The 24,990-nt window shown below is 44.4% G+C and overlaps 1 protein-coding gene across 2 annotated transcripts in view; it reads right to left on the bottom strand.

Annotated features, from left to right (window-relative positions):
• The window catches only part of SYNDIG1 (synapse differentiation inducing 1), a 121,812-nt gene that overhangs the window by 78,228 nt on the left and 18,594 nt on the right, over positions 1-24,990 (bottom strand). For both annotated transcript variants that reach the window (XM_067532861.1, XM_067532862.1), the window contains exon 3: positions 8,894-9,031. In XM_067532861.1, the coding sequence (XP_067388962.1) occupies positions 8,894-9,031 (138 nt within the window). The remainder of the gene's footprint in view (positions 1-8,893; positions 9,032-24,990) is intronic.

The following is a 24,990-nucleotide window of genomic DNA, read 5'->3' as shown; positions in this document are numbered from 1 at the left end:
GCAGGTCCATGGAGATTACCTGGCTGCTGTGTTTCTGGGTTTAAGCGGTGCCCAGCCCACCCGTTGGCCAACAAGACAGGCCAGCCCAAAACAGGGTCTCTGGATGGGGGTTGAGTCAGAGACGAAGGATTCCAGAGAACCCCACATCCAAAAGGAGGTGTCACGCAATGTGAAGGTGATACAGCATAGGTACGGACTTATGTTCCTGGCCATTTCATACGATCTGTGTGGGAGAACCCTGGACTAAAACCAGATTAAGCTAAACCGAAAATAAGAGAGTGTCTACACAGAAACTTCCACTGGTTCAACTAAATCACATTGGGTTTTTTTTTAACCCACCTTCAGTTAAAAAAGTGTAAATTTGCATCTAGAGGAAACCTTAGAATCAGATAAGTCTGCAAAACCTTTAAATTCTAAGATTAATCTGAAGTTTATAAACTTCATAGCGATTTCATTGCTATCCCAGAGGTTGAAATATTTAAATAACTGGCCTGCTAAACCACCAGCCTACGTATTAGATTTAATTGAAAATCAACAAGTAAAACAAGTTTGACATTTTCTGAGATACAATGTGCCAAAGAATCTTGGTAGGGAACTTCTCAAAAAAGTGGAGCTCCTTTTCTGTATTTCATACTCTTATCACAGAAACACCTTGTCCAAGAAAGACTGTCCCAGAAACTCTCCCCCGGGCTAACAGTAAGTCTGAAAATATCTCAGACAGAAAGACATTGCAGTATTGCCAATTTTCAGCAATCAAAAGTCCTGAGTCAGGCCCCTAAAAATCATGACGTTGGCTCAAAAGTGATGAGATTTTTAAAAATAAATGTTGGATTTTTTTTTTTTAAATTTGCTTTCTGATTTCTGATCCTCAAACTTGAACTCAGAAAAGTTGTTGTCCAACAGACAACGCTGGTGGGGGACTCAGGCGACCCGGGGTCTATTCCTGACTCTGCCACTGGCATGCTGGAGGACTTTGGGCAAATCCCTTCACCTCATTCTGCCCAGTTTCCCCATCTGTAAAATGGGGATAATGATACTGACCTTCTCTGTAAAGTACTTTTAGGTCTACTGATGGAAAGGCCTTCTAAGAGCTAGGGTTTGTTGTTATTCTCCACAAGCAGGAAGACTACAAATCAGTTTTTAATGAAAGCTGAGATTCCCACCTGACTCCAAAAGATGAGGCTTTAAGGAAAAAAAAACCATTAAATATCACGAGACTCATGATAATATGTAAGAGGTGGCAACACTGCTCCTAAAGTAGGGTTTTGTATTGAAACATGTTCCAAATCTGCAGAACAGGGCAGACTTAATTGAAAAACAATTTCAGTCATTAAAATCAGATTACTCTGAGACAGGGACTGCTTCCAAAAGTTATTTCAAAGTAATGCACATTGGAAAGAATAATCTAAATCCCTCACACACCCTGGGAGGGATTGTAATTTACCTGTGACCACTCAAGGAAAAAGACCAGGGCATCACTGGGTTTGACGGAGAAATGACTGGGAGAAACGCTACAACCTGTGTATACAGGAGATCAGACTAGATGATCACAATGGGCCCTTCTGGCCTAAACCACCTTCAGTGGAAACATCTGCTCAGCATGCAGCTACAGCTGAAAAAGTAAACAAGATGGTAAATGAGATGTTAGGAAAGGGCCAGAGAACAATACGGTTGCTATATAAATTTGCACTATGCCCCTATGCCCTCACCTGAGAAAGGAGCAACAGGACTTGTCTATATGGCACTTAGAATACAGCAAGCTGGGGTGTAAAACTACTGTGCCCTAACTTGCCATGTGTGGACCCTGAGCACCCATAAAAGTTCTGCCATACATCAGAGCGCACTCTGGTTCTGCCGTACCATGGTCCACCCAGCCAGTTAGCGCACAGCAACTAGCGCGCTGCAATTCACCCCCGGCTTGCTGCGCACTGACTGTCTGTGTAGAGAAGCCCCTAGAAAAGGCCTCAAGAAAGACAAAGAAAAACTTCCATTTAAGGGTTGATTTGAAACACTTGGAACAGATCAGAGAGGAGACAAACTGGAGTGGTTGTGTGTGTAAAATAGCGAGTGGTACAGTAAAGGCCTTGATTTCCCCTCTCTCAGGGGGCAGTCATTAAAAGTGACAGATAGCTAATTTAATGCTAACACAAGGAAATGACTCTTTTTATGAAAATAAGTGACCTGTGGAACTCATTGCCACAGGATACCATTTGCATCTGACAAGTTTAGCAGGATTGAAAAAAAGATTAGATATTTACATGGCAGCTCAGAATATCCAGTTACATTAGATAGAACACCCAGTTATAAGGGGTATAAACCACTAACAGTCTGGGAGGAAATTTTCCCCTATGATCAGGTTATTAAATAATACCTAGCCGAGTTTCTTGCATGTTCGTCTGAAGCAGCGGATATTGGTCACTGCAGGATACTGGACCAGTAGAGGGATGTGATCTGAGCTGCAATGGCAATTGCTTCTTTGGATTCGTAGTCATTAGGACAGGAAATTGGACACCTCCGTTTTATATGCTTAACAAGGCCCATAATATGACTCTTTTCAGTGCCAAAATACGTACAGCACCTTCATAGCTGCACCATTCCATTCAAATGGCTTCTGGCAGATTAAGTCTGCAGCATATTGACAGCAGCCTCTGCAGAAACGATCAGTTCCATGCAATGCACCAGAACTAGTCTCTGCAGGAGGATCATTGCTCTGTGGAGCCTGAGGAAAATTAATTTTTCAGTTCATAAAGAATGGCCAGGAGACTTTCACATGTCTATTAATTATTGCATGGTTCTGGCATCGGCACACACAATGCACTGATTGCTACACGCTGGTGAAATTATAATAAGCTCACCAGCTCGCTTGTATTTGTTGATGCGTGCGGCAAACAGTAAGGGCCAGATTTTTAAATACTCTGCACTCACAACTGGGGCCGTCGTAAAGGGAGCTGGGTGCAGCGCGTTTCTCAAAATCCAGCTCTTTTTTAGGTATCTGCATGGGAGCCTTGCTGTCTGGAAAGCTGGTTCTAGTTGTGGGTGCTGGGGCCTCAAAATCTGGCCCTAAGCTCTTTTGAAAATTCAGCTCTGACTTCTTGAGTACCAGTTGACTGCAACCCCTAAGGTTTTGACTGATCATCCATCCTTTGCACTCGATCACTGCACTGTATCTGTGGCATGTGCCAAAGATCTAGAAATGTTGGAATACTGCCTTTATTAGAAACAGGTCTCTAACACTGAGGAGAAAGGATGACATATCTGGAAGTCACATGTGACTAGTGTACAATGCTTTACCGCAATATACACATAAATGCATTACACGTGATCACATTTGATCAAATCTCCTGTCTTTTTATTTTTTCAAAAAAGGCAATTAAACGCAAAAGAGCTTCATTAATTCATCCCTGTGGCTGCCAATGTTAGACACACATTAAAAATTGCTATATGTAGCAATTGCCAATACATAAGAAATTCCAGGAATGAAACCAGTGATTTATTTAGTCTAGTGTCCTGTCTGAACGTATTGGCCAGTATGTGGTCAATTATGCAACAATATTACCCTGGGCAGAGTTTCTTCCTAAACCTGAGAAGTTAGCGATTGTAGGGTTAATGAAGGTCTGAGTGGATGTCACTCACACACTTTTTATCCTTGTTAGTTTTACCCGTGGATGGTATATTGACTATTCATACACAATGTCTTATCCATTTGTCAATCATATGAGGCTTTCGTCTCAGTTAGAACTGTTTGGTAAATTTTCAGTGTGACGTTTTTCCATCAGACAATGCCAATTCATCGGAACAGAAATGCATCTGTTTCAATAAAGCTTTTGTCAGGCAAGGGTCTCAGATCCGGGATGGATTTCTAGAGACACCGGCCCCAAAATAGCCCTCAGAAGTTGTGGAAGACCGTGGTTCAAGTCCAGCTCTGAATGAGGCAGGACTTGAACCTGCGCCTCCCACATCTCAGGTGAGTACCCTAATCACTCCTCAGCTATTCTGGGTGATTGTGTGTGGGGGGTGTCTCTCTTTTTCTTTCTGTTTTTTGTTCTTGTTCCCATGAAAAATTTCGAAGAGGTCTCTGTTTCCCATGCAGAACAAAAACAAAGTTTGAAACCTTGAAATCTCTCACAAAACACACTTCTTGTTTTCCAGCGAGCCCTGGTCCCAATAGTTTGCCTCTGAATTCACAGGTTAACTATCCGCTGTCTAACAAATACTTGCTTTTAGCAACATTGTCCGTAGTGGATATCAGCTCTTATTTCAGGAGAGCAAATTGGAGCAAATGACTGCCCTTTCTCTGCATGGTTGATTCTTTTATACACTTTTATTACGTCCGCTCTCCTTCATCTCCTCTCTAAACTAGATAGCCTCGGTGTATGCATCTTTCCTGATTTAGAAACAAACTTCATTGCCCTTCTCATGACCTTTTCTATCCCTTCTATTCCTTGCTGTGATAGGGGAGTCAAAGCTGAACACTGTGGGCTTTCCATTGCTTTATATAATGATATGATAGATCCAATAGTCTTCTTCTTAATCTAACCCACTACCTTGTTTGCTCTTGCGGTCGGTGTACAGGGCCTGATCCTGCAGTCATTGACACTGGTGGCGCAGGCTCATGGCTACAGAACATATGTTCCAATTTAAATGTCCACAAAGTTGTGGTTTTCCTGAGCAGTGAACTTATTTTACTTTGATTGGCGCAGACACACTAAAAGATATTACATAATGTACATGTAACCCACTACTACCATCACACAGCATTAAAACAAATCATAGAATCATAGAAGTTGAGGGTAGGAAGGGACCTCAAGAGGTCATCTAGTCCAACCCCCTGCTCAAAGCAGGACTAACCCCAACTAAACCATCCAGCCAGGGCTTTGTCAAGCCGGGCCTTAAAAACCTCTAACCACCACCTCCTTAGGCAACCCATTCCAGTGCTTCATCACCCTCCTAGTGAAAACTTTTCCTAATATCCAACCTAGACCTCCCCCACTGCAACTTGAGACCAATGCTCCTAGTTCTGTCATCTACTACCACTGAGAACAGCCCAACTCCATCCTCCCTGGAACCCCCTTTCAGGTAGTTAAAGGCTGCTATCAAATCCCCCCTCATTCTTCTCTTCTGCACACTAAACAGGCCCAGTTCCCTCAGTCTCTCCTCATAAATCATGTTCTCCAGCCCCCTAATCATTTTTGTTGCCCTCTGCTGGACTCGTTCCAATTTGTCCACATCCTTCCTGTAGTGGGGGGGCCCAAAACTGGACACAATACTCCAAATGTGGCCTCACCGGTGCTGAATAGAGGGGAATAATCACTTCCGTCGATCTGCTGGCAATGCTCCTACTAATGCAGCCCAATATGCTATTAGCCTTCTTGACAACCAGGGCACACTGCTGACTCATATCCAGCTTCTTATCCACTGTTACCCCCAGGTCTTTTTCTGCAGAACTGCTGCCTAGCCAGTCGGTCCCCAGTCTGTAGCTGTGCATGGGATTCTTTCATCCTAAGTGCAGGACTTTGCACTTGTCCTTGTTGAACCTCATCCGATTTCTTTTGGCCCAATGCTCCAAGTTGTCCAGGTCACTCTGTATCCTATCCCTACCTTCCAGGGTATCTACCACTCCCCCTAGCTTAGTGTCATCTGCAAACTTGCTGTGGGTGCAATCCACCCCATCCTCCAGATCATTAATGAAGATGTTGAATAAAACTGGCCTCAGCACCGATCTGTGGAGCACTCCGTTTGTTACAGGCTGCCAACTAGATCAGGAGACTGGCTTAAAAATATTAAATGTTGGATTCTTTATTTGTCTTCAGGTGTTTGAGTCTCTAGGGTCCTGCTTTCAAGCTTTTTCCCTGCAGCTGTGAAGGCTAACAACTTCTTGTTTTTAATTGAGCGCTAAGATTGTCACATAATCACATGCCCCCAGGAATTGGGGCTTCATCATCAAATATTGTGAGACTCTCGCTCAAAGCATGAGAGCTGGCAACACAGAGACGAAGCCTGACTTGTCCACTCAGCCTTTCATAAAATCGCCTCATCACCTTTGCCTTCTACTTAATTCCTTCTCCTACGTTTCAAAAGAGTGAGAGAGCATTAGTATTTCCTATAGCATTTCCTAGGCCAAGAGAACCCTTAGTGTGTCTGAGTAGTTCAGATTGTTCTCTTCCCGTTTCAGCTTGTCCTGCCTTGTCTACGGTGAATTCCACCTGCCAGCATGCAGCTCAGTCACACAGCTTTGTAAGATGCCACTGAAGCCACTCACCCATGATATGGAAATCATGCATTTAAAATCACAGCTATATCCCTACCTTAACAGCGGGGATTTTTTTCATTTAATAGATCTTGCTGTACATTCACAGCTTGTATAAAACCAGTTAGTATTTTTCTGTCTTATTGGAATAACAATATTATAGCAACCTAGGTCCCTTTCCCTCTCCCCCAAAAAATTAGGGTCATGCCCACAATGCCAGATCCCACAGGGACCCATCATGGAACAAGTCTCAATAGTAGGAAAATTTTGTATTGCCCTGAATCTTGTCCACTAACAGCTTTGTCTGGAGGACAGAGGACTAGAAATGTTGGGCACCAAAATGCTCTGATTCTGTACTAGGTATGCAATCTCCACTTTCAGCTTTCACCACTCTCCTACAAATTCCCCTGAACCAAGCCTGGAGTAATCAACACCACTCAGGCTTGGTCTACACTTATCCCGGCGATTCAGCGGCAGTCAACGGGAGTTACGCAAACTACGCAGAAAACTTGCTTAACTTCTGTCGACTGCTGTGCTTTTCTTCTGTGCACCGTCTTCGCTGCACTGTGCTGACGGGACCCACGTTCCCGTTGACACAGCGCTACTCCACTTGTGGGGGTGGAATAATAGTGTCGACTTCTGGATCAACTAAGCGGGTCTTCACTGACTTTGCCGCCGTCAGTGTAGACATAGCTTCAAACAAGGAAAAACTTTTAAACTCTCTATTGAATCCGTTTTAATCTTCTCTGCAATTTGGAGGCAGCTAAGATAAAATGTCCAGTGATTCATACATTTAAAATAAAGTAGCCTCAGACCTCTTCCCTCTAATTGTAACCTTTATGTTGAAATGTTCCCAATTAATATTAAGCTGTTAAAGATAAGGGTGCAATAAAACCCAACTTAGTTTTTCATGTTTGGTTACAGAAAATCAGTTCAGTAGAGGACCAACTGGTGACACTTTGAACGATATAATCAAATTTTATTAAAAAGAAAAAATAATTCATTAAGCAAACAGCAAACCACTTACACAACTGGTAACTGATACTCAAACATGAAATGTGTATCAATGGGTGATCAGACCAGAGGTACACCATATCATCTTGGAACCCTGGATGTTAATTGGAGCTCTTCCACAATTTAGCAAAACTGCTTCTTTTATGTGCCATTATAATACTAATAAGCATTAAACTGTCCTTTACTATAATTATATTTCTTCCACTTTCTTATTGGCTCTTTACATTACACATTATTTAGATTAACATCCGCACTGAAGTCCTTCCCATACTATCGTTTTAATAAAACATTCACAATTCTCAGAAACACTAATTAAAAACCTTGCTCAAACCAGTTATAACTAAAACATGATAACACAACCATGGGCCATGTGCTTCTAACTCTTTCTTTCCCATAACACTCTTTCTCCAGTTTATCTCTAACTTTTCTCACACTAGCAACTTTAATTTCCCATATTCCTCTACACCTAGGTTTTGAGCCTAAGTTAGTCTAACTTCTACTTATTTTTTAACTTAAACCATCATATAGGCGACACAACACAGTAAACCATATTTTTAGGTTCCTTTGATCTTAAGGACCTTAGACATCTATGGGCACATACAAGCATCACAGACACACAACACTGGTAAACATTAGAGCTGGGAAATTATAAAGTCAAACTAAAAAGCTAGTGATTTCAGGGCTGTGAAGCACAGACAGTATGTTCCAATGTGCTGCTCCATTTCTCTTATATTTTTGCCTAGTATTGGCAGCATACTTCATTATAACAATTGATGAGTTCACCAATGCGATTCCATTCCTGTCAGTTACATTACCCTCCACTCTGAGAGACTCTTCAGGCATTTCAGCCTTTATGAAGATGCATTGGACAGAGACATAGAGACGTTCAGTGGATATTAGCCATACTGTGAAGCAGAGCTGACTGGAAAAAGGAAATCCTTCCTGTGAAAAATTTCATGTTTTTGGAAAATTTTCCATCCCAAATGGGGCTGAGGAGTCCAAAAAAACCAACATTTTTTGCAGAAAGGAATTCCCAGAAAAATTCCATTTTGGAAAGAACCAGTTTGGAATTTTTCAACTTGCCATCTGCCTGTCTGGAATGCGTTTGTCAATTTCACCTTTTCCCTGGACAGAAAATGAAACTGACAGAACCTTCCATCTGTGCTTTCCCTGGGCAGCCACAAAGCAAAACAGACAAGAACCTCCCCAGTGGGTGGTCTGGGAGTGATCATTTGGCGTTTTCCTAAGGGGAAATCAAACATTTTCAGCAAAATTTAAATTTTCCAGAAAGGATATTTTCCAACAGAAAATTCTTGACTCACTCAACTATGAAACAACATAGAACTAGTCCACAGGAATCAGAGTTAAGGACTTTTATAGCATCTCCACTGAGTACAAAGTAAAACACATAAACACACACCACCGTCTATGTACACATTTACACAGCGGGGAACCTGTAACACAGACTCACGAGTGGGTTACATACACTCTGAACCCCTCTCTGCTTCTAGCTACTCACAGCCTGTGTGTAACCCAAAATACATGCCCAGTTGCCCCCTTCTACATTGCAATGGGCCCACCCAAAGCCTAGGATGCAGTGTTCTGAGTTAGCAGGAGAGATTTTTACGTTACCTCATGCGACAAATAAAAGGCAGCAATTCCCAGTGGCCAAAAGCAGCAGAGCATGGAGAATACACTGAGGCCAAGATGATCCCTTGGGGGCATCATCAGGAAATTGTCTTCGCTCTCTGTGTCACTCGAGTAGTCGCTCTGGAATAGCAAGTGGAAGAAGGGAAAAAGAAAAAATCCCAGTTAATGGTGCAATTTCTCCTGCCCTGCCACAGCCTCCGTCTGTGATCATCTCCTAGTAAACCCTCCCCGATAACTTCCAGAGTATTTTTATAGCGCGGATAGGATGACCACCTTTTCAAAATGCAAAAATGGGACACATGCCTGAGCCCTGCCCCCTCTGTGGCCCCATCTCCTGCTCCTCCTCTTCCCCCTGAGGTCCTGCCCCATGGTGAAGCCAGAAGCTGGAGCTGGGCTGTGATAAGAGCTCCACAGGAAATCTGGGGCCGTTGTGGGGAGCCCAGCACCCTCAACCTGCCCTTGGTGAGAGGCCGGGGGGTGCAAGAGCAGCCCCGGCCTGTGTCTCCATCCCCGGGGTGTGCCAACCAGGGCAGGTGGAGGGTCCAGGACTCCGGGATCCCCACAATGGCCTGGGCTCCCTAGGCAGCTCTTACTACTGCCCGGCTATGGCTTCTGGCCTGGCCAGGGGTGGGGCCTGAGGAGGGAGATAAGGAGCAGGGGGCGGGGTCTCTTGGTGGGGCAGGGCTAAGACCCACCTCAGCTCCCCCCCCGGAAGAGGCTGGCACTGCCCATGAGCCTCGGGCAGGTGCGGAGTGGTGGCGCAGAGAATCTGGGACAAATGCTGTCCCGATGTCATTCAGCCTGGGACTGGGACTGGAAATGTACATTTCGGGACTGTCCCACTCAGTTAGGGACGGGCAGTCACCCTAAGCACGGAACCGACTGATTTTCCCTATTATGGGGAAGGCCTGCAGTGCAAACCTTGGGATAGCCCCAGCAACCCCTTAGGAATCATGGTCATCTTTTATTATAACACGGCATCTTGTGCTTTAGTCATTTCTAACCACATCCCCGCTGGTGTCTCTCAGTACATGGCTGCCTGTACAGGCCCTGCAATGAGCACTAGTCCAACGGCTCTTCCCTGAGGCCGGTGCCTCCACTTTGCCCTGTGGAGAAGGACTCTGCACCAGCCTCACGTAGGCCATCCTGGCAAGCAGTAATGGGGGCAAGCGCCAGAGGCTTGGCCATGGAAGCTTCAAGTGCAGAGCTGGGAGCCCTAACACAGCCCACACTAGCTAGCGGCGTTCACCGGATGAAGCTTTCTGTTTAATTTTATCAATACTTCTCCCAGCCTCGTATTCCACCTCTCCTGCCAGCCACTTCCTGCCCTGCAGGGTGAGTTCCCTTGAACACTGAGTCCCTGTTAAAGCCCCCCGACATTCCCCTTCCTATAGGATAGTCGCATTGGTGAGGTTGCAGGGCCTCACTTCACCCTGGACCTGCCCCCTTCTGGCATCATTTGCATCCGTGCAGGGCGGGGGTGAAATGCTGCGGAGGCAGAACGGGAGAGCAAACGCTACCAAGTGATGGCGAGGGGGTGCAGCTGCACTTTCAGCTCTAGGGTTGGAGGGAGCCACAGAGCCTGGCTGTGGATTGGGCAGTGGATTTTTTTGCCTTCCCAAACTCTCCCCAGCCTAAAGCTTGGCTGAATCTCTTACTGTATGAATAACACGGAGTCCCTGGGTTCTAGTTAATACACGCTGGGGGAAATCTTAGCCCCCTAAAGTCAACAGGAGTTCCTCATGAGCTTAATGAGGCCAGGATTTCACCCAGTCTATTTTTATTACCCAGGACACAGGTTTTATTCCTGCTAACGTCTCCACAGCTTTATCAGCACTTTTCTTCTGTTTCACCATGAACAGAGATGGGGGGGGGGGGTCTGTCCCCATATGCACGTCTAGTTCCTGCTAGAATGAATGAAAGCTGCATGCATGCATCTTCATGGAGAGTTTGGGGAGAATGTATTTAAAAATGACCCCCTTTGTCCAGTCCAGCTGTATTAACTGACAGCATTCCTTTAACTACACTTCACTCTCTTGCCGTGGAGTCTGACATTGACTGGCAAATGCTGCTCATACACATTGGCACCAACACCATGGAACCACGTGGGACTCACTGAGGACTTCGAGGATCGCAGTAGGGAGCTGAAGAAGAGGAAAGCTCAAATGATTGTCTCTGAGCCCCTTCCAGCACCAGAAGCGAGAGAAAGCAGAAAACACTGGAGGTGAATTGTTGACTGTGCGACTGGCATGAAGCAGCCTGGTTTGGTTTTGAGGAACACTGGGCCATGTTCCAGGGGGAGAAGAGGCTGTACACAGAGGGCTGCCTGCAGCTCACAGGTCGGAGGGCAGACCTTCTGGGTTGGAGATTAGCTGGAGCAGCAAGGAGGGCGTTAAACTAACACAAGTTGGCAGGGAAAAGGGCAAATGTGGTATAAACTCAGGGAACTTACTGAACCACGGGTGGCAAAGGGCATGAAGAGAAGAAATGTTTAATTGCTTATGTTAGAAAGTCAAGGAGCTTAAACTCTGGCAAGTGAAGTGTAAAAATATAATTAGGAGGGCCAAAAAAGAATGCAAAGAACAGCTAGCCAAAAACTCAGAAAATAAAACATTTTCTTGCTTTTAAATACATCAGAAGCAGGGAGCTGCTAAACAACCAGTGAGGTCACTGGACCATCAAGATGATCAAGGAAAATGAGGTTGTTGCAGAGAAACTAAATTAATTCTTTGCATCGGTCTTCATGGTTGAGGAGGTGAGGGAGATTCCCAAACTTGAGCCGTTATTTTTAGATGATAAATCTGAGGAACTGTCCCAGATTGAAGTTTCATTAGAGGAGCTTTTGGAACAAATTGATAAATTAAACTGTAGTAAGTCACCAGGACCAGATGGTATCCACCCAAGAGTACTGAAAGAACTCAAATGTGAAGTTGCAGTTCACATACATACATACCAATAAATGTGGTATATAACCGATCATTTAAATCAACTTCTGTACCAGATGACTGGAGAATAGCTAATGTGATGCCAATTTTTAAAAAAGGTTCCAGAGGTAATTACAGGCCAGTAAGTCTAACTTCAATACCAGGCAAATTGGTTGAAACTATAGTAAAGAACTGAATAATCAGACACATAGATGAATACGATTTGTTGGGAAGAGTCAACATGGTTTTGTAAAGGGAAATCATGCCATACCAATCTACTAAAATTTTTTGAGGGTGTCAACAAACATGTGGACAAGGGTGGTCCAGTGGATATAGTGCACTTAGATTCTCAGAAAGCCTTTGACCAGCTCCCTCACCAAAGGCTATTAAACAAAGTAAGTGGCCATGGGATAAGAGGGAAGGTCTTCTCCTGGATCAGTAACTGGTTAATAGGAGACAAAAGGTAGGAATAAATGGTCAGTTTTCAGAATGGATAGAGGTAAATGTGGGGGTACCCCAAGAATCTATACTAGGACCAATACTGTTTAACATATTAATAAATGATCTTGAAAAAGGGGTAAACAGTGAGGTGGAAAAATTTGCAGATGATACAAAACTACTCAAGATAGTTAAGTCCAAAACACATTGTGAAGAGTTACAAAGGGATCTCACAAAACTGGGTGACTGGGCAACAAAATGGCAGATGAAATTCAATGTTGATAAATGCAAAATAATGCACATTGGAAAACATAATCCCAGCTATGCATACAAAATGATGGGGTCTAAATTAACTGTTACCACTCAAGAAAAAGATCCTGGAGCCATTGTGGATAGTTCTCTGAAAACATTCACTCAATGTGCAGCGGCAGTCAAAAAAAGCTAACAATGCTGGGAATCATTAAGAAATGGATAGATAATAGGACAAAAATATCATATTGCCTCTTTATTAATCCATGGTATGCCCACATCTTGAATAGTGCATGCAGATCTGGTCGCCTCATCTCAAAAAAAGATATATTGAAATTGGAAAAGCTACAGAAAAGGGTAACAAAAAATATTAGAAGTATGGAAAAGTTTCCATCTGAAGAGAGATTAATAAGACTGGGACTTTTCAGCCTGGAAAAGAGATGACTAAAGCGGGGGATATGACAGAGGTCTATAAAATCATGACAGGTGTGGAAAAAGTAAATAAGGAAGTGTTATTTACTCCTTCTCATAACACAAAAACTAGGGGTCACCAAATGAAATTAATAGGCAGCAGGCTTAAAACGACCAGAAGGAAATATTTCTTCACACAGTGCATAGTCAACCTGTGGAAATCCTTGCCAGAGGATGTTGAGAAGGCCAAGACTATAACGGGGTTCAAAAAAGAACTAGATAAGTTCATGGAGGATATGTCCATCAATGGCTATTAGCCAGGCTAGGCAGGGATTGCTGTTTGGCAGAAGCTAGAAATGGATGACGGGATGGATCACTTGATGATGACCTGTGCTGTTCATTCCCTCTGAAGCACCAGGCATTGGCCACTGTTGGAACACAGGATCCTGGGCTAGATGGACCATTGGTCTGACCCTGTGTGGCTGTTCTTATGTTCTAAAGTACTGGGCTTAATACAGAGATAAGTGGTTAAAATTCTCTGGCCTGCGTTAGACTAGATGATGTCCCTTCTGATCCTAGAGTCTCTGGGTACTTGAATACAGAATGTAAATACAGAGTTAGGGGAATGTCAAAGCCCTTCTTTGGTATGTCTACACTGCCATTGAAAACCCATGGCTGGCCCGTGCCAGCTGACTCAGGCTAAGGGGCTGTTAATTTGGGGCACAGACCTTTGGGGTTGGGGTGGAGCTCAAGGATTCTGTGAGGTGGGAGGGTCCCAGAGCTTGGGCTGCAGCTGGAACATCTACCCCGCAGTTAAACAGCCTCTCAGCCTGAGCTTTGCAAGCCCAAGTCAGCTAGCACGGGCCAGCCATGGGTGTCTTACTGCAGTACAGACATGCCTTTACATCCCCATGGATTGGGTACACGGACAATGATTAGACTCTAGGGCTGTCAAGGTGCAATCATACCCTCAGTGCCTCCGCCACCACTAGCAGGTCAGAGGGCCAGTCTCTGTGCTCCCATATCCGGGCCCATTAGCACAGTGGCTCTGCCCCTAGCTGGTCCCTCATTCTCCAGCCTGTCCCTTCCCCTCCCCCGGGGCCCGCACTCAGTAAGGATCTGTTCCTTTGGGGCCACGGCATCGTACTCTGGGAATTCCAGCACTCCTCCTAGTTGGGCAAGTGCAGAGCTTCTTGAAAACTCCCCATCTTCCCCCCTCCCCGCCCCAACAGAAAATGCCATGTGAGACAAAATGAAACTTTTTCATTTTGGTTGAATTTGTTTAATTTCTGGATAAAAAATAACTGGAAATAAGAATTTTTTGCGGGGTGGGGGGGGAGGGAGGGAGGGAGGAAGGGGACCTACTTTCTTCCACCTTTCCCACCGTCACCCTCCTTTTTTCCAGTGGGAAGGAAAGATTTTGAAAATGAAAAAGTGAAAGTGTTTCCCCACCAAAATGAAACTCTAAAAATTCTAAAAACTGATTGGAAAAAAAACTCAGAAAAGTTTAATGGAAAAATTTGAAAGAAACTTTTTAAAGATTGAATTTGTGTGTGTGAGATATACTGAAGTTTAGGCTAGAGCTGGGACTATAGCAGTGAAGTGGGCCAGTGTATCTTACCTCATGAAGAGGGTTACCCCTGTACCATGTCTGGATGGATCTGCTTACCCAAGACACTCCAGCTGGCAACCAGGACTCTACCTGCCAAGTCAACAGGTTTTCTGACTTTTCCATGCATCTGCCGTGAAAACCCCTCAGCTACAGGGAAATCCCCATTGGATTGGCTGCCTTTCCCCACTGTCCCACTTCCTGGGGAAGGCAGCCAATCAGAGCTAGATCCCTAAGGTGCAGTGGCTACTGTTGTTTTCCCCTCGTTTGCAACTTTGGCAGCTACCCCCACCCAAGCCTCAGAGGGTCCTGCCCTTGGTGCTTCCCCTCACCCGGCGAACAGCTAGATCTGCTGCTCCCTTTGGCAGAAGAGGAGGAGGAGGGAGGGGCAGGGTGCTGGAAATGCATCACGCTCTGCAAATAGGTGGGGGACAGTAGGGAGATTAGGGGATGGGGCAGCATTAATGGGGGGCGGATTAACTGGAGACAGTGTCAGAGCAGCTCTGTGGGGGGAGCAGAATTAACGGGAGATGGAGTGGGACGGAGGTCATTGGGCGGGAGTGGGGCTCTGTGAGAGAGAAGAATGTATTGGGGAGCTTGTGTGTGGATTTTCAACCTCTGTGCGAGGTTCCCGATTAACAGGCAGCTGTGCTGTGCTGAACTAACTAAGGGCACGGGGGTGGCACTTTAAAGAGGGTCTGGGGGGAAACGCACAACTGAGGCAGGTAGTTCTCCTACCCTCCTCCACCCCCCACTTACTCTTTACTGTTCGTTTGTTCAAAAAGCCCTTACAAAAGATTTCAGCAGGATAAAAAGTGGTGGTTCGATTTTCCTCCCCCTGTCCACACAAGCAACAGTGGATGAACTGTGTAACATGTTTTGGCCATCGCCCTGTTTAACTAGGGCACTTTTGATCACCAAGACTGGGTCTAAGAAAGCACTGAAATACTTCTGGTGACATTCAGCAAGCCCAGCTATTTCTGCGCTAACACTGCACTGAGACGAACGTGGCCATTAGCATCTCTCCCAGCTCGCAACTGGTTTACCTCTCTGAAGACAATACGCTGGGCATTCCTATTGGGAAGTCTGTCTTCACACCTCAAAGGCCTAGAAACTTCTTACAGGGGAAAGCTTAAATTGAGACAAACACATGCGAGAGAGCAGAAATCTGTGGGGAAACCCCGGGTGAGATCCTCTCCCCTGTGCCTGCCCTTTCAAGCTGGCTTAAAAGGGTGGGAGCAGCACAATGGGGCCCTCTTTGCCTCCTATTTGGCTTGGTAAGAATTCCCCCAGTGCCAGAATGGTGGGAGACAGCTATAAGGCTGCTCTCCGAAGACTCACTTGCAAGCCCTCTCATAGGGAGAGAGGGATGTGTCCAGGGCCACTGGACACAGTGGTGTGGAGATGAAGAGGTGCCTTTAAGAGGTGCAATGCAGAATCTTGCCCCCTGCGCTGCCAGGGGATGTTGTGAAGGCCAGAAGCATAACTGGGTTCAAAAAAAGAATTAGCTAAATTCATGAAGGAGGGGGGTTTATCAATGGCTCTTAGTCAAGATGGTCAGAGATCTAATTCCATGCTATGGGTGTCCCTAAACCTCTGACTGCCAGAAGGTAGAACTGGACGGCAGTGACGGATCACTCAATAAATTGTCTTGTTCTGTCCATTCCCTCTTAAAAATCTGTCACTGCCCCGTCGGAGGACAGGATACTGGACTAGCTGGACCATAGGTCTGGCCCAGAATGGCCGTTCTTATGTAACACCAAGATGTACAGAGAAACAAATTATAGAAGGCAATGTACTTCTATTTTACCACTTATGGATCCCTGCAGTGGACAAAGTAACAAACTTTGACTCAAAGTTAAACAGGAATGGTCGGAGCAGATGCCACGCACTTGTGCATTGCCAGATGTACTGCATTCCCCACAGCACTTATTGCTGGAGCTGCAAATATCTGTGCGACTGTGCTATGGAAACAATGAGGGTTCTGGCTGGTTCACTGATTGCACTGTAGGTGGATTTATTGCCTTCCAAGCGATCTTTCATATGAAAGAGGACTAAAATGGCATAGTTTTCCCATTTAACCCACTTCTATACTATGACAATCTCCAGGCCCTCACCTTCATCACCAGCACAGTTCTGCTGCTGTATCTAGGACTTCTGATTAATCCAGGCCCCTTCCTTGCACTACCTGACTAAGAAAGCATGAGGCTTTTCCTTGCTGCCTGTGGGCTCTGAATCCAAAACCCAGCAAGCTTTTGATTTTATCCTTGTAAAGCCAAAACACAGCAAAATGCTAAAACCAAAGGGCGGCTGTCTACACTTGGGCTACATGGATTTTGAACGTGCATATCACTGTGGTAGCTAGACACCAAGAGTTACTGTGTCTCAGGGTTGGCAATAACTTACATTCAACACATCACCTCTAGCACAATATTTTTCAGACGGCAATATACAAATCAATGTCAGAATAGAACAGTAATTGCAAGCACAGAGATGTCATCTAAATAGTCATGTTCTTTGGAGAGTGACAGGAAGCTAATCCCGTGAGCTTTCAACAATCTCGCCAACTCATGAGAGAGGTACATGTGCAATACCGGGGCGTGTTTATGCCTCTCAAGATGGGCTGAGAATCACACTGATGAATTCCCTCTGTCTTTTTAAAGAAAACTTCAGTCAGAACCTAATCAGAGGCTCAGTTTAGTTGTGTTTGATATAGTTTGCTTTTTAAAAACCCACCCCAGAAATCCTTGATTTGAAACGCATCTGTTCTGTGCGCCCTTGAGTGCTGTCCTGGAAATGCAGCACACGTCAAGGCCAGGGTGGTGCCCTGATAGGTGACCCTTACTTATGATGCATAGCCCCAAACACTCAGCTCCTGTGAACAGCTGCAGCTCCATTGGTGCCAGCAGAGTTTTGCTCATTAACACTTGCAAAGCCTGGGGCCCCGCAATAGCGACAATGGTAAAGAAGCACGACACTGATCGAGGGTACTTTCTAGACTACAAGCAGTTACCCCTAAAGCTGGTCTCTCTGCTTTACTACAGAACTGTTGCCCCCCATCTCGGCTTCCTCCTCCAGTTTTAAAGAAATAGCCCACACATCCTCTCACAGTGGAACAGCCACCATATAGCTCGTTTTCACTCTTTACAATCCACCATACAACTCTCTGCACAGAACCAGTATGGAGTCGCTATGGCTATTGCAAATACCGAGGATGGTAAAAGCTGACGTGGCTGGACGTCCGCTTTAGTGAGTGTGACTCAGAAGAAAGCTGGTAAGAGACAACTGAAAATTATTCCGAGGCCTCATTCACCTGACCTAGGCCTGGATAAGCAGGGTTAATATCCCTATTGCTGGACAGAGGGTCATCTACAGACTCCGGTGGCTTCTATTAATACATTTTCTTTCTGGGAAAAAAATCAAATGCAAATAAAACATCACTAGTACAGCCCGTTAATTAATTGCCTATGCAGCAGAATCAAGGAATGTCGGCAGGGGCTGTGACCTGATCTCCTTGTCTTCTCAATCTGTCTGTTCTACCGAACAGATTATTCCCTTTGCCACCCAAGCCTCCCACCCCCCGCCGGCTACAATCCACTGGAACGATGAACATTTCACCAAGGCTAGTGCACATGGGAGACGGAACGGCCTCCGGGCCTAGACCTACGTTACAGAACTTCCTCCTGCACGAGAGAAGGGTGACTGCAGACCTCAAAGTGCTGAGAACTAAGACTGGAGGTTTTCAAAGGGCCCTAAGTGAGTTAAGCACTCAGTTGCCATTGAAAGTCCCATGGGAGCTGGGCCCCTTTGAAAACCCCAGCAAAAGTTGTTTCTTTGATTTAACTTTGCTCTCAACACACGTCACACCAGTCTATGCAACTGTGTGTTGGGGAGAGGGGGAGAAGGTAGGGGGACAGAGAGAGTAAATGGGAAAGAATGTCACTGCACCTGGTTCAAGGCCATAAAAGTTATATGGACTGGGTTAGTCCCACAGCTTCCTGGGATTGCTGTTACCCCAGGGTTTGTTAGTTTTTTTTAAATGTTAATAGTTCATTTGTTTTAAATTAAAAGACAAATACAACCTCAAAGTTCTACTGCACATTGGAACTGGCATCTTGAAAACATGCATTTTAAGCATCAAAACTAGTTTGTGGATGGAGGATTCCCAAACTTGCATCTGAAAAAAAAAAAAGGAAGGGAAAAAAAAAAAACCCCGATGTGATTCCCACTAAGAAAATAAAAAAAGATCAAATGGATTGAATAAAAAAAAATGTATAGAAGAAAAAAATTTAAAGTTTCTCAGCTCAGATACAATGACAAGAATCAGCGGTCAATGCTAAGTTATATAACCCTGAAAAATGCAAGATTTCTAATGAAAACCCTGAGAGAGATTTCATTATTTTGGGACTTGAGGTTCTACTATCGTGTCAGATTCTGGAAACGCTTACACATGTGCATACCTTGACCGCAACATGACTAGGCAGCTGACTAAAGTGAAGCACGTGTGTGTTTGCAGGCTTGGGCCCAGAGGTTTGCACTTGCATAAATATTCCAGAAAGGAAGATTGTCCAGTGGTTAGGGTGCTGGTCTGTGACTCACGTGATGGGAGTTCATGCCCCTGCTCTGTCACAGACTGTGAGAGACCTTGGGCCAGTCCCTTAGCCTCTCTGTGAATTAGTTCCACATCTGTACAAGGGGGGGTAACAGCACTTCACTATTTCACAGGAGGTTCTGAGAACAAATACATTCAAGATTGCGTGGTGCTTGAATACTGCAGTAATAGGGATCGCTCAAATACCTCTGATAGATTATTCAACTCAAATGGCCATAGAAACTGCAAAGGTATGTTAAGTACCAGAGTCTCATCTTAAGCACATATTACATTATTGTTTCTTATGTCTAAAATCCCATTCATGTGCAAGGCTTTTCTCCAAAACAGGAGATTCTGTTCATCTGAGATGCGAATCAGACCATTCCGCTTTTTGCGCACACTGAAGATGCATTGCAGAATATTCAGTCGTCTCAGCATGATGTTCATCGCTTTGCTAGAGTGGAAAGCAATTCATTTCCCAACATTAGCTGAAAAGGCTACCACTGCATAACAGAACTGTATGTATTTCCCAGTAGCTGCGCTCAAAGGAACATATACATTGCATTAGCATGTGCCATCTTGTCGGAGGAGAAACCTCTTATTTGACTGTTTGTTCAGGGCACATGTTGTACAAACTGAGCTCTTGCTTAGGAATTTACAATCATTATCGAAGTCTGACTGCGGCCAGGAGAGGCCTTGGGGTCCTGCTAACAATTTCATCTTCCCTCTAGGTGCCACCAAGTAAGCAGAGTTTAGTAACAGAGACCAAGGTGAAATCCTGCCTTCCCTGAAATCAGTGACAAAACTCCCCTTGACTTCAGCCTGGCACGATTTCCCTCCGATCCTTAGCTGGTGTAAACCAGTGAACTGGCCTGTGACTTCTCCGAGTTCAATTCCCAGCTCAAGCACAGATTTCCCATGTGACCTAGGGCAAGTCATGTAGCCTCCCTGGGTCTCAGTTCCCCACCTGTCCAATGGGGAGAATAGCTCTGTTGTACCTCACATGAGTGTAGTGAGGATAAATTCATGCATGAGTCCAGGGCACTCAGACAATATGGAGAAAAGGGCCCTATAAGCACGTAGACAGATGTAGCCATTTTCACGAGACTTGAGCTGAGCGCCCACATGCAAGAGAACATCTCTCTGGCTACACCTCTAGTCTCCTTGGCCTTGTGGTTTTATACTTCATGTGAAGGGAGAGGTGTCATTTTTTACTCACTTGGACATTCTATTTTTCTTCTTTTTACAGAGACTATTTCAGACATCACTGGAATTTTTTTTTTTTAAATAAGAACTCAAATCCATTCTTTTATGGTATATGAATGGATGATTCACTGTCTCAATCCTGTATTTCATCAATAGCTCAGGTTTCTTTAAATAAGCTAGTTAGCGAGATGTTAGAATAGCAGCGTGAGTGTGGTATGATGAATGATACTCCTGGAGAAGAGACAGCATCACAGTCACATATGAATTTCAGGAGAAGGATACATAAGTAAGGAACCCGCACAGTATTTTAATAAAGCTTTATTTGAGCGTTGTCTATCCAAGAGGCATGGCATAAAGAACCCCATGGTGCCAGGTGCAAAGGTTGCAGACCTCTTGAGATATCTAGATAGACTTATGCACAGTGCGGGGGAGGCACCAGTGGTCGTGGTACATGGAGATATCAATCACAGAGGGAAGGATAAGAGAGAGGTTGGGGAGGCCAAATTTAGGCTGCTAGGTGAGAGATTAAATGACCATGCTCCATGGTAGCATTCTCTGAAATGCTTCCAGTTCCACATGCAGAGCCAGGCAGAACGGCAGCGTCTCACTACGTGGACGAGATGATGGCATTGGGTGGAGGGGTTTAGGGTTGTTAGGAACTGGGGAACCTTTTGGGAGAGGAGGAGCCCACACAGGAAGGATGGGCTCCACCTAAACCAAAAGGGAACCCGGTTGTTGGCATGTAAAATTAAAAAGGTGGCAGAGGTGTTTATAAACTAAGGAGAGGGGGGAAAGCCATCAGGTACAGAAGAGCACACGGTTCAGACAGAAACATCCCTTGGGGAGGGTTTATTAAAGGGGATAATCTGTATCCTAGCAAAGAGGAGAGGATAGAAGTGATAAAGTACAGGCAGGAATTAAAGAGAAATAATCAAATGACAAAGAACCCCCTTCAATTACATCACATGAAGGCAGACAACTAAATATTGACAAATTTTATAAGTGCTTATATACAAATGCTAGAAGTTTAAATTGAGAGAGACAGGGTAGGTGGGGTAATATCTTTTAATGGACCAACTTCTGTTGGTGAAGTAATATTAAAAGGAACCATTTAAAAAGCAGCATAATGGAGGCTCAAACTAAATGTATACCCCAAATTAAAAAACAAAAAGCAAGAACAGTAAGAGGACCAAAGAAATGCTGCCGTGGCTATACAGCATAGTAAAAGAAGCTATTAAGGCAAAAAGGCATCCTTTAAAAATTACTTCACCCATCTTGTCTCTTTAACACTGCAAACAGAGGTCTAAATACTAAGATGGGTGAACTTGTGTTCCTGGTATTAAATTAGGATATTGATATAATAGGCATCACAGAAACTTGATGCAATTATGATAAATCAATGGGGCAGAGTAATACCCGAGTATAAAATACATAGGAATGACAGAATAGGTTGTGCTGGTGGGGGGAGTGGCACTATATGTGACAAAAGCATAGTCAAATAAAGTAAGAATCTTCAGTGAACCAAACTATACCATAGACTTTCTACCAAGAGAGATTCCAGGCTTGAACAATAAGAGCATAGCACCAGGGATATACTACCAACCACCTGGCCAGGGTGGTGACTGTGGCTGTGAAACACTCAGGGAGATTAGAGAGGCTACAAAACCAGGAGACCATGTAAGAAATGGAGAGTTCAAGTATATCCATTTTGACTGAGTGTATGTCATCTCAGGACAGGAAGTAGTGATAACATTTCTAGACACCATCAGTGACGGCTTCTCGGAGCAATTATTCCTGGAACCCACAAGAGGAGAGGCAATCCTTGATTTAGTCCTAAGTGGAGAACAGGGTCTGGTCCAAGAGGGAAATATAGCTGAATCACTTGGTAATAGCAACCTTAATGTAATTAAAGATAACCTCCTTGCAGGGGGAGGACACCAAAGAAACCCACCACAGTAGCATTTAACTTCAAGAAGGGGAACTACACAAAAACGAGGATGCTACTTAAAACAGAAATTAAAAGGAATATTCACAAGGGTGAAATGCCTATAAAATGCATGGAAACTACTTAAGAAAAGCATAATAGAAGCTCATACTAAATGTATACCATAAATTAAAACAGAAGAGGACTAAAAAAAATACTACCATAGCTCAGCAACAGAGTAAAAGAGGATGTTAGAGGCAAAAAGGTATCCTTTAAAAAGAGGCAAGTCTAATCCTACTGAGGAAAATAGAAAGGAGCATAAACTCTGGCAACTCAAGTGTAAATGTATAATTAGGCAGGCCAAAAAAGACTTTGAAGAGCAACTAGCAAAAGACACCAAAACTAATAACAAAAAAAATATTAAGTACATCAGAAGTAGGAAGTCTGGCAAACAATCAGTGGTGCCACTGGTCAATCAAGGTGCTAAAGGAGCACTCAGGGAGGAAAAGGCTGTTGCAGAGAAGCTAAATTAATTTTTTCCATTGGTCTTCACTGCAGAGGATGTGAGGGAAATTCCCACACCTGCACCATTCTCTTTAGGTGACAAATCCAAAGAACTGTCCCAGATTGAGGTATCAGCAGAGAGGAATTTGGAACAATTTCGTAAATTAAACTGTAATAAATCATCAGGACCAGATAGTATTCACCCAAGAGATCTGAAGGAACTCAAATATGAAACTACAGAACTACTAATTGTGGTACATAACCTGTCGCTTAAGTCAGCCTCTGTACCAGATGACTAGAGGATAGGTAATGTGTTGCTAGTTTTTAAAAACACCTCCAGAGGTGTTCCTATTAATTACAGGCCAGTAAGGCTAACTTCAGTACCAAGCAAATTGGTTGAAACTATTGTAAAGAACAGAATTATTAAACACAAAATGAACATGATATGTGGGGGAAGCATCAACATGACTTTTGTAAAGGGAAATCATGCCTCACCAATCTATTAGAGTTCCAGAGGGGTAGCCGTGTTAGTCTGTATACAGCAAACACAACGAGAGTTCTGTAGCACATTAAAGACTAACAAATTTAATTTCAGCAGGCATAAGCTTTCGTGGGCTTCTACCAACTGCATCTGAAGAAGTGGGGTAAAGCCCACGAATATGCCTGCTGAAATTAAATTTATTAGTCTTTAAAGTGCTACAGAACTCTCGTCGCTTTTTCCAATCTATTAGAATTCTCTGAGGATGTCAACAAGCATATGGACAAGGGTAATCCAGCTGATATAATGTACTTGATGTAGTGTGCTTGGACTTTCACAAGGTTTGAGTTTGCTTTTAAACAAACTAAGCAGTCATGGGATAAGAGGAAAGGTCCTCTCATAGATCAGTAATTGGTGAAAATTAATGGTCAGTTTTCACTATTGAGAGAGATAAATGGCAGGGTCCCTCAAGGAACTGTACTGGGACCAATGCTGTTCAACATATTCATAAATGATCTGGAAAAAGATATAAGCAGTGAGGTTTTCAAACGATACAAAATTACTCAAGCTAGTTAAATTCAAAGCAGATTGTGAAGAGTTACAAAGGGATCTCACTAACTTGGGTGACGAGACAACAAAATGGCAAGAGCAAATTCTGTATTAATTCAATGTTTAGCTAAATCAGTTTAACGATGGATGTAAATTCAGACTGGTATAACTTTCCTGTGTAGACAAGGATTTGGCCACACACTGGCCTCCAGGAAAGGGTCTGCTGCTGGGGGTTAGCTCCAGAAAGAAATCACATTGCAGATGTGTGGAGAGCTGCAAACCTCCCTTGCAAATCTGTGCCTTGAATGGGCATGGTGCCATGCAACTCACATCTAACCGTCTCTTAGCACAGCAGCTGGTTCTCTGAGATACACAGCGCTGTGCAGCACATACGGGATGGCAGGGTCGAGTTCTTTGAGTCTCTCCACGGGCTGATGAAAAAAAGACTTGCCTCTCTGCTCATATTTCCCTTTACTGCTGATCTACCTTAAAAACTCTGCAGCAAAGCCAAGGAAGCTGGTGGGATGAAACCCTTTTCACTGCCTACATTTTATTAGGATGAGAGAGAATCCTTTGCTCACCAGTAACTGGTCACAAACAGTTTGTTTGCAGTGCTTCTATGGTGTCATTCAGAAACTGTTCTCTTCATTTAGACAGATAGACATTTTTATGTAATTAACAACCCAGCTCAGCTCAGTCCCCCCTCAGCAATTGCTGCGCTAATGTTTTCTTCATTAACACTGTGGAGACCTCCAGCATCGGATAAGCCACATTACTGGATTCTACTGAACTGATGCAGGGACCGCACCCAGAAAGTCATGTTCCCATCCCAGAGGAAACCCACGGGGAGAAGAAAACTAGGGAGGAGACCCCACTAACGACCCTATGCAGTGTCTTCTCTGCGTCGCAGTCAGAGGTGAGGAGTTAGCCTTGTAACAGAGCAGGTGGGGGTGAGACATGGGAGCCTTCAGGACAAGAGGCTCCGTCTGTGCAGATGGCTAGAAAGCTAGAGATGTGCAGAAAGCTAGAGCTTGGGTTCTGTATTCAAGTCCTCATTCTGCCGTAGACTCTGATCTTGGACCCTAGCCTCACTGCTACTGGGGTAGCTGACGGCCATGGAATCAGTGGGAGTTAGGAAGCTAAATATCTTGGAGAATCTGGGCCTGAATCTCTCTGTGCCTCAGTTCTGTAACAGG

Source organism: Emydura macquarii, unplaced genomic scaffold, assembly GCF_026122565.2.
Source record: "Emydura macquarii macquarii isolate MOO-44397 ecotype Brisbane River unplaced genomic scaffold, CSIRO-AGI_Emac_v2 contig_3305, whole genome shotgun sequence".
Lineage (NCBI taxonomy): Eukaryota > Metazoa > Chordata > Testudines > Chelidae > Emydura > Emydura macquarii.
This window is presented reverse-complemented; position numbering and strand designations above follow the sequence as displayed.